Genomic DNA, 14529 nt, shown 5'->3' with positions numbered 1-14529 from the left:
CTAACTCTGATATAGTGTATTGGTATGACTGCCATGGGATATATATCTGTGAGGCAAGGCGTGGGTGGGTTAATACGTGCAGCTCTCTCACTTGGGGACTTAAAATATGTATATGTGGAAATGCATTTATCTCCTTATTGGAAGAATTCAACTCTTATTTTTACAGAGAGAGCATCTTATCAGCTGTTACTGGGAAGGAATATCTTCTACACTTGAACGCCATGACCCAAGCAGGCCATATGCACAACAGTACAAGATTGACAGCCAGCAATTCAAAAACCTCTTCAGGCTCTGTTCCCCTTGGACATGTGAAGCTCACACTGAGGTCCTGGCAGAAAGGATTTTCCGCCTGCTGGATGAGAATGTGGATGGCCTGATCGAGTTCAAAGCATTTGCATGTTGTTTAGGTGATTATTCTAATGACTGTGACATTTTAAAAGCTGGAGGGTTTGGAAACTCTTTTGGGGTAATGTAATTAAAGGCACTAAGTTTGCCCAGGAGCAGTAACCCATAGCAACCAATAAGCAGCTAACATTTATTGGTCACTTGTTTAAAAACATACATCTGATTGGTTGCTATGGATTACTGCTCCTGGGCAAACTTAGTGCCTTTTATTACATATGGGGGTTTGTATTTTAACTAATGCATGTTCCATTTTTTAAATAATATCAAATTTATGTTTGGAGTCAATCTGGAGGAACAATTTGGTCGGGGAGAGTATGTAAATGGTAATGATAGTCACATTTAAAGATGAAGTAGTATCTGATTATGATTTTTGGGGGGAGGGTGGTATTTAATTTAAAAGCTCTTGCAGATGCTGTCTGCTATATTATATGCCCCACCCCCATGGGAATTACAAGGCAGATTTTGACCTTTTATATGTGACGCTGTAGCTGCATTCATACTGATCTAATTTTTTTTTTTTTGCAGATATTATGTATTATGGGGAGATGAATGAAAAAATCAAGTTTTTATACAGGCTCCATATCCCGCCAGGTAGGAATTTGGTTGTGTATTCTAAAACCAGTAATGCAGGAAGTGTCTCCATCATGTTTTACCATCTGACTGTACCTAGTGCCTTGTTATTATGCTTCATTTCTTTCCGTAAAACACTGTGTGAAATATAATGAGAAAAAATAGTAAAATACATCCAAAAATAGTGAAATACATAATGCTAAGCAACTTTACAATATACATTAATTAAACCTTTAGTTTTAAAGTTATTTGTAAATGTAATTTCTATTAAAAGCACTATATTTATATTTTTTTTACATTCTCTGCCCTGCTAGCTCTGACTTGTAAAACAAACAAGTTGCAAGGCAGTTAATTAAAACACCTGAAGATCTGACTCCTGGTACATTGTTTAAAAGGTGCACAACCACTATCTAAACTTCTAGAAATAAATACAAATGTAGAGAGAGATAGTAGAGAGAAACCTAATTCCACAGATTAAAAGGATGCAATGGTACTCTAATGAACCATTTCCCAACATCTGTCACAATTAATACACCATTACATCACCTTGTTCCATTGTTTAGATTCTGGGTAATGAAGTCTATCTGTTTCCATAGTGGGTAGTGCACAGATTGTTTGGATAGCAGAGGGCCTTTAAGTCCCAAAGTCCACAACTTTACAATGCAGTAAGGCAAGGCATTACAATGTGAGTCTAAGGGCTGTGACGGACGCAACAAATTTCCCTTGTCACGGGCGACTAATCTCCCCGATATGCCATCCCACTGGCTAAAATGTAAATCGCTGATAGGATGGTATACGCGGCGCCGCAATTTCCCTAAGTCGCGGAAGTTTCCTCTCAAGGCAACATCTGCGATTTCAAGAAATCTCTGTGCCACATATTCCATCCCACCTGCGATTTACATTCTAGCCGGTGGGATGGCATATCGAGAAGATTAGTCGCTGGCGACAAGGGAGATTTGTCGCATGGCGACTAATCTCCCCGTCTACCACGGCCCTAAGGAGTAGGGTGGGAAATGGCAAACACTAATTTAATTTATGGAATCAGGTATGTCTGTGTAAGAAAAAAATCCAGAAATAAATGTAAGTTCCAGTAGTAAATTGGCACCTTTTCTACATAAGCAAACTGAATTAACTTATGCCAACAAGGGGTGTATGTATGTATATCTTTATTTATTTATTTATTTATATAAAGCTGTACTTATGTACGCAGCGCTGTACAGTAGAATACATTAATACAAACGGGGTTAATAAGATAATAATAGATAAATACACAGTATAACAATAAATACAAGATACAGTTGCAATAAGTTACGAGTCAAAGACACAAGAGGATGGAGGTCCCTGCCCCGTAGAGCTTACAATCTAGATGTGAGGGTAACTTACAGACACAAGTAGGCAAATATAAGTGCTGTAGGTCACAGTGGGTGACACTGCAATATAAGTGCTGGTTCCCAAACCAGGTGTTAGGTGAGTATATTTTCCTTAAACCCAGAGAAAATAAAGGGATAAATAAACACAGGTTTTAGTAGCAAATACATTTACAATTAACTTCAAACCATAGAAAACCTTTTATTTATTTATAATGGTTTGCTTTAAAAAATTCATTTTTGGGTGAAGGATCCCTGTAAGTATTAAGATGAGCTCTCTCAAAGGAGAAGGAATCTCTTATTTACTGGCTATGATAAAATGTTAGGATCGCTAATATTTTTGTGCATGGGTCTGTGCTTCTTCTCAGAAAGAACCCTGGCCCAGGGAAGATTCTAGAGCAGCACTGTGCCCATATCTTTCCTACCTTTCTCAGGCTTCTTTTGCAAAGACTTAATTTTTGCATGCAGTTAAAAAAAATGTACTGTAATGTGCATGTGCAAGCCTGCTTTGGGATGCCTGGGAACGGTAAGAAAGGCAACAGTGTAGCGCTGCTACAGAAACTTTCCTGGGCTGGTGCATTCTTTTCTGGAAAGTAGAACCAGCCTGGAGGAAAAATTTGCCATGCTTAATATGTTGCTTTTCTCCTTTATTTAACAGAAATTTGTGCTGTAGAAGTGTTGTTGGGCATGTGACATTACTGCAGTCACTATAAAGCTCAGACACATGATTAAGTTCAGTTTAGGGAAAGGCGCAATGTAATTTATCATGCTATGTAACATCACTTAGATCAAGGAGCATTTATAGGTAATATCATCTAACCATTGCAAAATACATGTACCTATTTAATTTTAGAACATGTTAAGAAACAGTTTTCTTTTTTCTATTCCTTATTTGGAAACAGCTCTCTCAGAGAATGACCAGGACTGCCAGTCACCTCTGAAGGGCCCACTTCTGTCAACAACCAGGCCTCTGAAGATCTCCAAGACAAATGGCATGTGTTTATCTCGCTAAGTGATCAGATTCTAACAATCCTACATTCATGAGCATAACTAGGGACCAGTAAATCCCACAATATTGGTCTTTTTCTGCCATAGCAGACATGTAACAAGTATTAGAAATGTTATATATTAAATTTGTTGTTCCAGTTGTGGCCCCTTGGTCCTTAGTTGCATTTAAAACTTCTGCATTTCCATAATTAAGAGTATACAGATGCTTACTGTGCTCCATTATCTACCTCTCTGTGTTCCCAATACTATGCCAGCTAACATTGTAGAACTGAAAATATTCTTATTTTACACCAGGAGAAAAGAAAGATTATCAAAAACAGCTAAAGCAAATGCTCAAAGATTTGGCCAAAGAAAAAGAGAAGAATGCTGAAAAAGAACTACCAAAGATGACCCAGGTATGGATTTTGAACCACTGGTACTGCTTTATATGTGGTCATAGAAGAAAGCAATGAGATGAGACATCTGTACTGTATATAACAGAGAACCAAACCTCCTAATGCATTTTAGGCACTGTCTGCCTTAACTAAACCACAGCCCCTGCTCCCCCCTTCCTTTCCTGATTTCAAAAGGCAATGCCATGTATTGAGGTTGGCAACCATTTGAAAATCAGATTTGGATGAGCACCACTGTCTTCAGGAGTCCTTTAATTGTGGGCAGAGGGGTCTGTGGCTAAAATTGCATTTGAGGGGATAAATTTTACTTTTTAAAAAAATGTACATTTATACTTTAACAAAATCTAGAGGTATAATTTCTGGCCTTTACTATTCTTCAGATAAATACCATTTTCTGTCATGGTCTTTATTTTTTGTTATTCCAATTGGCACCAGAATTATCCAGTATTAGGTGCTAGAAATGAGTTAAAATAGCTGTGCCTGTGCAGCATAGCTACCAACAAGTAAGTACAAGATTTGTACCATCTTATTAGAAAGAAGGAAACAACTTTTAAATATTAAATGGGTTCTGTGAGATGGCCTTTCTGTTATTCAGAGCTTTCTGGATTTCAGGTTTCTGAATAAGAGATCCCCTACATGTTTCACTATACTATACACTTTTTTTTTTTATTTTGATGTCCGACACCAAGGGATGAAAGTGTTGTACAAGATGTTTTATACAGTAAATTTGTTTGTTTTGCTCTTCAGAGAGAGTTCATTCAGTTCTGCAAAACTCTGTACAGCCTTTTCCATGAAGATCCAGAGGAGAATGATTTGTACCAATCCATTGCCACTGTGACCACCCTCCTTTTGCAGATCGGGGAGGTTGGGCTACGCAGCAGCAGCTCAGGAAGCACTTCCGAAGAATTCCCTACTGTTGACCAACAAAATGAAGCATCCACATCCGACCAGGACTCTGTTTTCTCAGATGCAGTAAAGTCCCCATCATCATCATTATCTGAACCAGACTGGGTCATTTCTTTTGAACACATACTGGCATCTCTGTTGACAGAGCAGTCCTTGGTGAACTTTTTTGAGAAGCCTTTGGACCTAAAGTGTAAGTTAGAAGCTGTGAAACTGAATCCATACAGCCTAAAAACAAATTGTATGGGTACTGTACCCTCTGGTCTTCACAGTTAATAAGCTGCACTAATGACTGAATACAATTTTTTTTTCTTTAAATTGGGGTTTGGTGGCAGTTGATGTGCAAGAAAGAATGTTTCACTTTACTGCACATTCAACTCGTTGTGGACACAGTTGCATTACAGCATGGGAAAGTTAAGACAATCTCAATGCTACTATCATCCCGCATTAATGTTGAAGATCTTAGGGGTACACCATGGTCATTACTTTAATTCAAAATCAACTTGGAATGAGAAACACCTACTGTTTAAGCTATGAGCAGCCCTTGATGGACATAAAATCGCACAGCTGGACAGATTTCATTGCTATCCTGGGGAATGTATTGTTACATTGTATGGAAGACAGTGCTAAATGCTTAACATGGGTGAATTTCAGTTATTGTATGTGGTTAGAAAAGCTTTACAACATTTTGAAACCTGACCACTTGTTTATGCATAATAACCATAATATAAGACTTGCATTATGCATTGGCCAGGAGTGAGGATAAGTGATTCCAGCTTTCTCTACTCTGTGAATAACCAAAGCACACTGGATAATCTGTTACTTCCCTGTCTTTTTGACTGTGACTTTTTTGTGATGCATTTTAAGGAAACCGTCCGTACCCTAGCTGCAGGCAGGACGCCAGCTGGTTTGTGAGACAGTCCCCAGGACTGGCATGCCAAAATTTCTTACTGTTGGAATATGTTCCTTGGCCTCCCTGAGGTTCTGGTCAATGTCCTCTGTTTTGTATGTATGAGTTCTTTTCTTTGCACTACTAATTATGATGTTTCAATGCTGGAAATTGAAACTTTTATTATATTCGATTTGCTTTGGAATTTCTATGTTGGTCAAAAAAATGTCAGCGTTGACTTGCCTTGTGCTTTATCTCTAGGTCTGTGCACTTTTCAATAAATGCTTTTATTGTTCCCTTTTTATTAGCCGCTTACTGTTTTTATTAGCCGCTTACTGTTCTTTATTTCATAATAATGCCCTGAGCAAAAGAGGTGATTGCCGTTTCAACAATGTATAAGGGAATGGTTATTTCTATGCACACAATGCCGTTGCAACAAGTTGAGTGCCAAGCTGACTTTTGTATTCTGGAAATTACTTTGGCTTGAACTGAGTATGCAAGAAAAACCACTGAAAATGAAATAAAACAAAAGTGTTCCATAACCGCTATATAAAATGAAAGACGCCAGACACTGAAGTACTAACATTTTCAGTTAGTGAAGATTCAGACTAGACATTGGGGGGAATTCACAAAAGTGGTGATATTCTGACAAAATAAAAGTGGAGATAGATTTGTCGGATTTTCCACCTAATTCACAAACCTCTATCTCCACTTTTGTGAATTTGTCTTTTAAACAGACAGTTTTCAGATTTTGTCATTTTCCCGACATTTTTTTATGAGTTTGCCTTTAGCTCTTAGTAAATGTGTCGGTGCCACCAAACCCAGTCCCACAGCTATATGAGCCTTGGAATAAGGATTTTACCAGCAGGATTTGGCATTTTATTTGCCATTTGTCATTTCACTTTGGGGCATTTCCTGAGGGGTAATTTTAGTTTGCCCAGGGAAACTATACAACATTTTTTTCAGGACAATTTGGGCTTTCTAATGTTTTCTATATTTACTCATTACTGATCAGCAGCAATCCGGCCCACATACCAACATGCCCAGTAAAAAGAGGTCCAACAGGACTAGGACCCACCGGGTTTTTATCCACTGCCCTGTTGTGCCAGTCCAACCCCAATATCCCGGTTTGGGTGCCAGTGTGCATGTGCTGTTTGCTGATCACCAATATGGTGGCTGGGAACAGGTGGGGGCCAATGCTGTCAGGCAGCTCTGTAATTCTGGACATGCTATGGGGGCACAGATAAGTTGGGGCAAATGTCAGTGAAGTTATTACAGAGGGGGCACTGCTGCTAAAACTAAAAATTTGCCTGCGGGGCTTTACTTTTCCTTAAAATAAAAATGTTTACAATATATTCACACAAAATGTTATTATTGCCTCATTGATTAAGCTAAAACTAGCATAATCATGCAGATATGAGGGTAAAACTTTTTTCAATCAGTGTTTTACTTGTTTATAAAATGTTAATGAGGCTTTTTGCACCTATTGTTCTAGGGTTAGACAGAAACTTGTCCCCTAACAATAGGCTGCTAATCCCCATTTATAAGTTAATGAACCCCAATGGGGCCCCTGCCTTAGGTGTGAAATGGACACTGAGTGAAACCAAACAAAACAGAAGAGCTTAGAATTGGTCTGACACTGAGCTTTACTCCATTTTGAAAATGACAGGGAAAAATGTCGGGAAAAAATGTCGTTAAAACGTCGTATAAATGTCGTTTAAACGACAAATTCACAAAAGTGTCTGTAAACTGTCTTTCTTTCACCAGAAACGGAAAAGTGACGGTTGAGTCGGAATTTAGGCGGATTTCTGTTTGTGAATCTGTAGAAAGTGTTTTCCACCAGTTTTTCCACCACTTTTACTCCAAAAATGGGCTATCTCCACTTTTGTGAATTCCCCCCATTGAGTTTTACACTTTTTCTTTTGGAAACACTTAACAGTTAATGAAAATAGGATTTTGTTACTCACCGTTAAATCCGTTTCTCTGCAAGTCGATAGGGGGACACAGGGAACGTATGGGGTATAGCTCCACCCTCCAGGAGGCAGGACACTTGATTAACAATTAAAGGGGCGTGCCAGGTGCCGGCTTTACCCCTCCACTGTACCCAATCCAATCAGTTTGTATCAAAGAAATACTGCTACCGTATTAGAAAACTAGCGATATTATGCAGAACAGGTAACAGGAGAACTATTCCAACTGCTGACCAACGTGGTCACGGAATGTATTAAATAACGGGCGGGAAGCCCTGTGTCCCCCTATCGACTTGCAGAGAAACGGATTTAACGGTGAGTAACAAAATCCTATTTTCTCTGCCGTCTCAGGGGGACACAGGGAACGTATGGGGACTTAACAAAGCAGCCCCAGGAAGAACGGGGTGGGATACTGTTTTAGTGCTTAGAGACATTACTGCACCACGGCGTGCAGTACCTTGCGTCCGAAGGAAGCCTCGGCGGATGCAAAGGTATCTATTCTGTAAAATTTTGTGAAGGTATGTACAGAGGACCAGGTGGCCGCTTTGCAGATCTGGTCCAAGGATGCCGAGTTGTGCCATGCCCAGGAGGCCCCAATCGCTCTTGTAGAGTGAGCTCTGATACCCTTTGGTAATGGTTTGCCCTTGGTTAGGTAAGCCCTTCGAATGGCCTCTGTGATCCACCTTGCAATAGATGTCTTGGAGGCTGCTTGACCTCGTCGGGGGCCGGAAGGAATAACGAAGAGCGACTGACAACGACGGAATGCCCTAGTTCTCTCAGTGTACTTGCGAAGGGCTCTCACGACGTCCAGACTGTGTAGCCGTCGTTCCTTGTCGTTCTTGGGTTCCGGGCACAAGGACGGTACCACGATTTCCTGGTTCACATGGAAGGAAGACACCACCTTCGGTAGATATGATGGAATTGTGCGTAGCACTGCTTTATCTTTGTGGAAGATTAGGAATGGTGCGGCGCATGACAGCGCGCCCAACTCGCATACTCGCCTCGCCGAGGATATTGCCGTGAGGAATACCGTCTTCCAGGTCAGCCAGATGTCTGATATCGAGTCCAAGGGTTCGAATGGTGGCTCGAGGAGTGCTTCGAGGACCAGGTTGAGATCCCAGGCTGGTGTGGGTGGACGGAATGGTGGGACTACGTGTGCTACTCCCTGAAGGAAGGTGCGGATGGTGTCGTTGAGTGCTAGTCGCGACTGTAATAGAATGGAAAGTGCAGATACTTGCACTTTTAGTGAACTCAGTTTCAGGCCGGATTGAAGTCCTCGTTGCAGGAAGGAGAGAACCCGTGGGATGTGAAGTTCAAGGGGGGGAGAGTTGGACTCTGCGCACCAGGTAAAGTAAGCTCGCCACACCCTGTAGTATGCTCTGGACGATGTTGACTTGCGTGCTTTTAGCATGGTGGTAATGACCTCCTCAGTTAGTCCCTGTCGTTGCCAAATGGCTGCCTCAACAGCCATCCCGTCAAAGCAAATAGTCCGGGGTTGGGATGAAGTATCGGCCCCTGCTGAAGGAGGTCGTTTCTGGGTGTGAGTCTGAGCGGCTGATCTATTGACATTTCGCGGAGGTCCGAGAACCAGGTTCTTCGAGGCCAATATGGTGCTATGACTATCACCGTGAGACGTGACTGCTTGATCTTCTTCAGGACCCGGGGTAGCATTGGAAGTGGAGGGAAGACATATGCCAGCCCGAAGTGCCAAGGCTGAGTCATGGCGTCCACTCCGTCCGCCATTGGGTCTCGGTAGCGGGAGAAGAACCTTGGTACTTTGCAGTTGTCCCTGGATGCCATTAAGTCGATCTGGGGAATTCCCCAGTGGTTGGTGATCTCCGCGAAGACTTCCGGGTGAAGTTCCCATTCTCCTGGATTCAGCTGGTTGCGACTGAGGAAGTCCGCCCTTGTGTTGGACACTCCTGGGATGTGAATTGCGGATAGTCGTACGGAGTTGAGCTCGGCCCAGTTGAGGATCTGCTGTGCCTCGTTCAGTGCTGCCGCGCTGCGCGTCCCTCCCTGACGGTTGATGTATGCAACCGTGGTGGCGTTGTCGCTTTGAACTCTTACCGGGCCGTCCTGTAGGAGATGCGACCAGTGTGCTAGTGCTAGCTTGACAGCCTGGAGTTCCAGTATGTTTATGTGGAGTTTGGCCTCCGCCGGAGACCAGGGGCCCTGTACATGTAGGTTCTGGCATGTCGCGCCCCAACCCAGGAGACTGGCGTCCGTGGTGATTACTGTCCAGTCTGGTGTTGCCCAGGACTGACCTGTGTTCAGGGAGTTGACTAGTAACCACCATCGTAGGGACTCCTTTGTGGCTTGGGTGAGGCGGATAGTGCGGGAGAGGGGTCCCCCTTTCCATGCTCTTAGTATGTTTGCTTGAAGAGGTCGCAGATGGATCTGTGCAAAGGGCACTGCCTCGATGGATGAGACCATTGTTCCCAGCACCTTCATTGCCTGGTGGACAGTCGGGTACTGAGCATGTAGTAGGTTTTGGGTCAGGTGTCTGATCTTGGTCTGTTTGTCCTGGGGTAGATATACCATTTGCGTCATGGTGTTGAATACAAGGCCTAGAAATGTCATTTGTTGTCTTGGGTGAAGGTTGGACTTTGACCAGTTGATGGTCCAGCCAAACTTCTGAAGGAGCGAGATCGCCCGTTGTAGACTCTCTTTGGCCTGGTCCTCCGTCCTGGCTTGGATTAGGAGATCGTCCAGGTAAGGTGTCACAAAAACTCCTTGGAGTCTCAGGGTTGCCGCCGTGACGGCCATTAGCTTTGTAAACACTCTGGGTGCTGATGACAGGCCGAATGGCAGTGCCACGAACTGAAAATGTTGGTTGTTGAATGCGAATAGGAGAAGACGATGATGGGGGGGCCAAATTGGGACATGTAGATAGGCATCTTTGATGTCCAGGGACATTAGGAATTGTCTCGGTTCCATTCCTCGAATTACAGATCGGAGGGTTTCCATTTTGAACCGTACCGACCGGATAAACTTGTTTAGGTATTTCAGGTCTAGTACTGGACGGAAGGTGCCGTCCTTCTTCGGGACGATGAACAGGTTGGAGTAGAACCCGAAGAATCTCTCTTGCGGTGGTACTGTACTATCACTCCTGATCGCTCCAGTTTCAAGACACAGTCTAGGAATGCTTGAGCTTTGGTAGGGTTTAAGGGGACCCTGGACATGAGGAATTTCCTGGGTGGAAGGCTTGATAGGTCTAGGTGATAGCCCTGGGAAATGATTTCGTTGACCCATGCGTCTGTGGAATATTGGTTCCATACCTCCCGGAATCGCTGTAACCTACCTCCTATTAGGTCTGGCGTTTCCGGAGGGAGTGCCCCGTCAGGCTGAGGTTGTCTTGTCGTTTGTGCTCTTGTTGAAGGTCTTGTTGGGCTTCCAGGTAGAGCGATTTTTGTCTCCGGTCTTGTTTCTGAAGTTGGAACGCTGTGGCAAATTGGTTCGTCTGTTATAACGTCCGGTTTGGCCACGAAAAAATTTACCCCGTCTGTTTGAGTTGGTCATACGAGGCTTGGTTTGGGGCAGGAAGGTGCTTTTGCCCCCTGTGGCCTGGGAGATGATCTTTGTGAGTTCTTCCCCGAATAGCTGGTTTCCCTTGAAGGGGAGTGAGGTTAGAGATTTCTTTGAGCTGAGGTCTGCTGACCAATTCTTTAGCCACAGGGTCCTGCGCGCTGCTACTGCTAATGCTGATGTGCGGGCGATGATCTGGGATGTATCCAGAGTTGCATCACATAGGTAGGCTGAGGCGTCGCCTATTGACCGGGCGGACGAGATTAATTCCGATCTGGGAGTTCCGTCTTCGAGTCCCCTGAGGAGAGATTCGGACCAGGCTTGTATGGCTCTGCTCACCCACGCAGAGGCTAAGGCTGGGCGCAAGGCTGAGCCGGAGGAGGTGAAGACTGCTCTTAAGAATCCCTCAAGACGCCTGTCCGAGGGATCCTTGAAGGCCGCTGCGTCTGTAACTGGGAGTGTTGTAGACTTGGATAACCTGGAGACTGGGGCATCCACAGATGGAGGGATACTCCACTTGTCCATCAGGTCCTTGGAAAACGGATATGACTTTGAAAATTTCTTGGTAGCTTGGAATTTTCTTTCGGGGGAGTTCCATTCATCCTGTATTATGTTATTGAGCTGGTCATGTGAAGGAAAGATGATCGGTGACTTGTGTTGTCTTTTAAAAAGGCTTGTAGGGTGAGATTGTGTTTCAGCTGTCTGTGAAATGTTCAATATCTCGGTCACCCCCGTGATGATGCTGTTGATGTCGTGGTGAGTGTCTTTGTTTTTATCATGACTCTCTTCCTCATCCTCCTCCTCCCCTGAAGAGACATCGGAAGGAGGTAGTTCCCCTTCGGAACCTGACGGGCCCAGTTCCCCGGAAGAGACATCGGAGGGGCTATGCGTATTGGCCTCACCTCTGCCGTCTCCTGATCGCTTGCGCTTGTGGCTGGGCTTGCTGGTAAGTATGGTCAGTGCCTTTCCCAGGGAATCAGCGAGGGAGGGGAGTCCCTGAAGGGATGCCAGTGACTGGGATAATTGGACCGCCCATAGAGGAGCTGGTGGTTCGGCCTGGGGGCCCACCGTGGCTGCTGTGGATGTGCCCTCTAGGGGAAGTTCCACGGGTTGTGCTGTGGTCAGGCTGGTGTTACCTGCTGGGGCAGGGGTAGTTGCCTGATCCTTGGAGCAGGATCTGCATAGTGGTTCAGCCTGTCCCCCTGGGATCTTATTTTGGCATATGGAGCAGGAGAAAAATGTCATCTGTGCTGCCTTGGGTGCTTTGCCCCCTGCCCTGGGGAATAGCCCCCCTGACCTACCTTCTGCCATGGTGATTGTAAGGGGTAGGGGGAAGGGAAGACCGTGCCGCCTGTTAGTCCCCTTTTTAGCTGGAGTGCTGCTGTGGACAGAGAGGCTGCCGCTGTCTGGAGCGCCGTGGGAGGAAGTGGGATGCGTTCCACCGGTTGGTGCCAAGTCAGGGATGCGCGTGGTTGCGCGTCACTTCCTGCATACACGCTGGTATGGCAGGCGGAAGTGCCGTTGGGGTCATTGCACTCCATCTCCCGCGGTGAGCGGTATCTACGTGAGCGCGCGGGCAGCGCGCACCCAGTCCGGAGGCAGCCTGCAGAGCGGGGAACCCCCCATTTCCCTGCGCAGGGTGTGCGCCCCCGTCCGAAGCCAGCCTGCAGGCTGGGGGAAGACCCCCCCCCCCTTTCCATGTGCGGGCTGCGCGAGTCAATCTGAGAAGAGGGACGGGGTACTTACCGATGCACCGGCCAGAGCCTCTGCTATGCTCTAGGTAGGGGGAGCGGTCGCAGGGAATGTCTGGGTGGTCTGTGTGTCCCCTAAGGGATAAAGTTGACCCCGGTGGGTTTCCCTCGTAGGGGGCTAACCATTTTAGGTCACAGGTAACCCTGCTCCTGGTGTCACCCCGGGTGTCAGGGCTGGGCCCTGACCGAAGGAATCATGGAAGGTCACGCTGGGGACCTAGCTGTCCATCCTCCTGGTAGCAGGACACTTAAAAAACTGATTGGATTGGGTACAGTGGAGGGGTAAAGCCGGCACCTGGCACGCCCCTTTAATTGTTAATCAAGTGTCCTGCCTCCTGGAGGGTGGAGCTATACCCCATACGTTCCCTGTGTCCCCCTGAGACGGCAGAGAAACTATCTTTACATTGCTTCTTTTAATGCTTTAATAATGTTGTGAGTAGTCTGAGGATTCGTCCAAAATGGCATGTCTACAACTTTGGTTTGGCTGGACAAGTTTAATTGCATACTCGGGACTTGGAATGGAGACACTGTGCTAGTGGTGCTGTACCAGTATCAGCACTGGCATCTGATTTACTAAAGGTATTGTACTTTAGCAAACAAATCATACATACATTTACATACACGGGCAGATTTTAGCTGCCAACATGGGTCCTTCATACCAATTCAGCAGCTTATCTGCCTGTGGTGTATAGGTACCGCTGATGGGCCTACCCAACAGACATCTGGCCTGAAATTGCCCAGTTCTTATTGAAAGCAGAACAAAACCCTCCCCCAATCTGTTACTGCCAAAAGCATCCATCTTTGCTGCAGCATTTGCAGGTACCATCTTGCACCACTTCTGTCCAATTGCAGACACTGAACATGCAGATTAAGCTGATCTGGACCTAGCTTCAACATTGGATGCTTCATCTGAGGAGCTATGACAGAATCGTGCCTGGCTAGCAAGGGATCGGTCATGGAAGCTGCTGCTTTTGTGTATCTAAAGAACCACGGTTATGATAGTCAGAAGTATGACAAGTATGAAAAAACAGTGTCTTACAGAGAACTAGTAGTTGATAAATTATTAAAACAGATGGACAAAAACTGACTTGAAATCCATCAGTTACTGCAAAAATCAATACCTGTCTGTAAAAATTCAGTGAGCTTGGCAAAGTAACCCCTACAGCTGAGCTTACCCTAACAAGCATTAAACATCGAGGAGGACTGGTAACAGCATTATTTTCATGGTATTCATTATGTGCCCTCACTCTCTACATACTCCAAAAGGAGCTTGAATAGATTTCTACCACTGTGCAAATTTGTCCCAGATGTTGACAGCTGAATAACTAGGATTTAACTATAAGGCAGAATTAGGAACAATAAGGATTCCCCTCACTGTTCATCAAGTAAAACTGGTAACACCCAGTTAAGTTTACTCAACTGTAGACAAAAGGCTCAGCCTGTCATATTGTATGTTTTAAAACCTGCAGCAGTTCCTGTTCCTGGTTCAGCATTTCTAATTCCCCGTGACACCCCTAGGCAATGAGCAGAGAAGAGAATGATACCCCTAGAGCCAATAACAAACATGAAAATGAAAACTACATACCACTTCCTGTGGACATGAGGAACCAAACATTTAAGGAAACCAGCAAAAATCACATTCCACTAAGAAGCATCTCCAATCGCATTATGTAAGACTGTACATGAGCAAAGGATATACTATAAATTATATCCTAAAACTGTGCTAAGGTCACCTTAAGAGATCCA

General features: G+C 44.7%; 1 protein-coding gene across 3 annotated transcripts in view; it reads left to right on the top strand.

Annotated features, from left to right (window-relative positions):
* tbc1d8 (TBC1 domain family member 8) overlaps positions 1-5838 on the top strand; it is a 50044-nt gene extending 44206 nt beyond the window's left edge. For all 3 annotated transcript variants that reach the window (XM_012957666.3, XM_012957667.3, XM_018091630.2), the window contains 5 exons: positions 167-407; positions 931-996; positions 3245-3334; positions 3645-3745; positions 4490-5838. In XM_012957666.3, the coding sequence (XP_012813120.1) occupies positions 167-407; positions 931-996; positions 3245-3334; positions 3645-3745; positions 4490-4921 (930 nt within the window). In that variant the 3' untranslated portion in view covers positions 4922-5838. The remainder of the gene's footprint in view (positions 1-166; positions 408-930; positions 997-3244; positions 3335-3644; positions 3746-4489) is intronic.
* Positions 5839-14529: the final 8691 nt, after the last annotated feature.

The sequence above is a fragment of the Xenopus tropicalis genome, chromosome 2 (genome assembly GCF_000004195.4).
Source record: "Xenopus tropicalis strain Nigerian chromosome 2, UCB_Xtro_10.0, whole genome shotgun sequence".
NCBI classification, from domain to species: domain Eukaryota; kingdom Metazoa; phylum Chordata; class Amphibia; order Anura; family Pipidae; genus Xenopus; species Xenopus tropicalis.
This window is presented reverse-complemented; position numbering and strand designations above follow the sequence as displayed.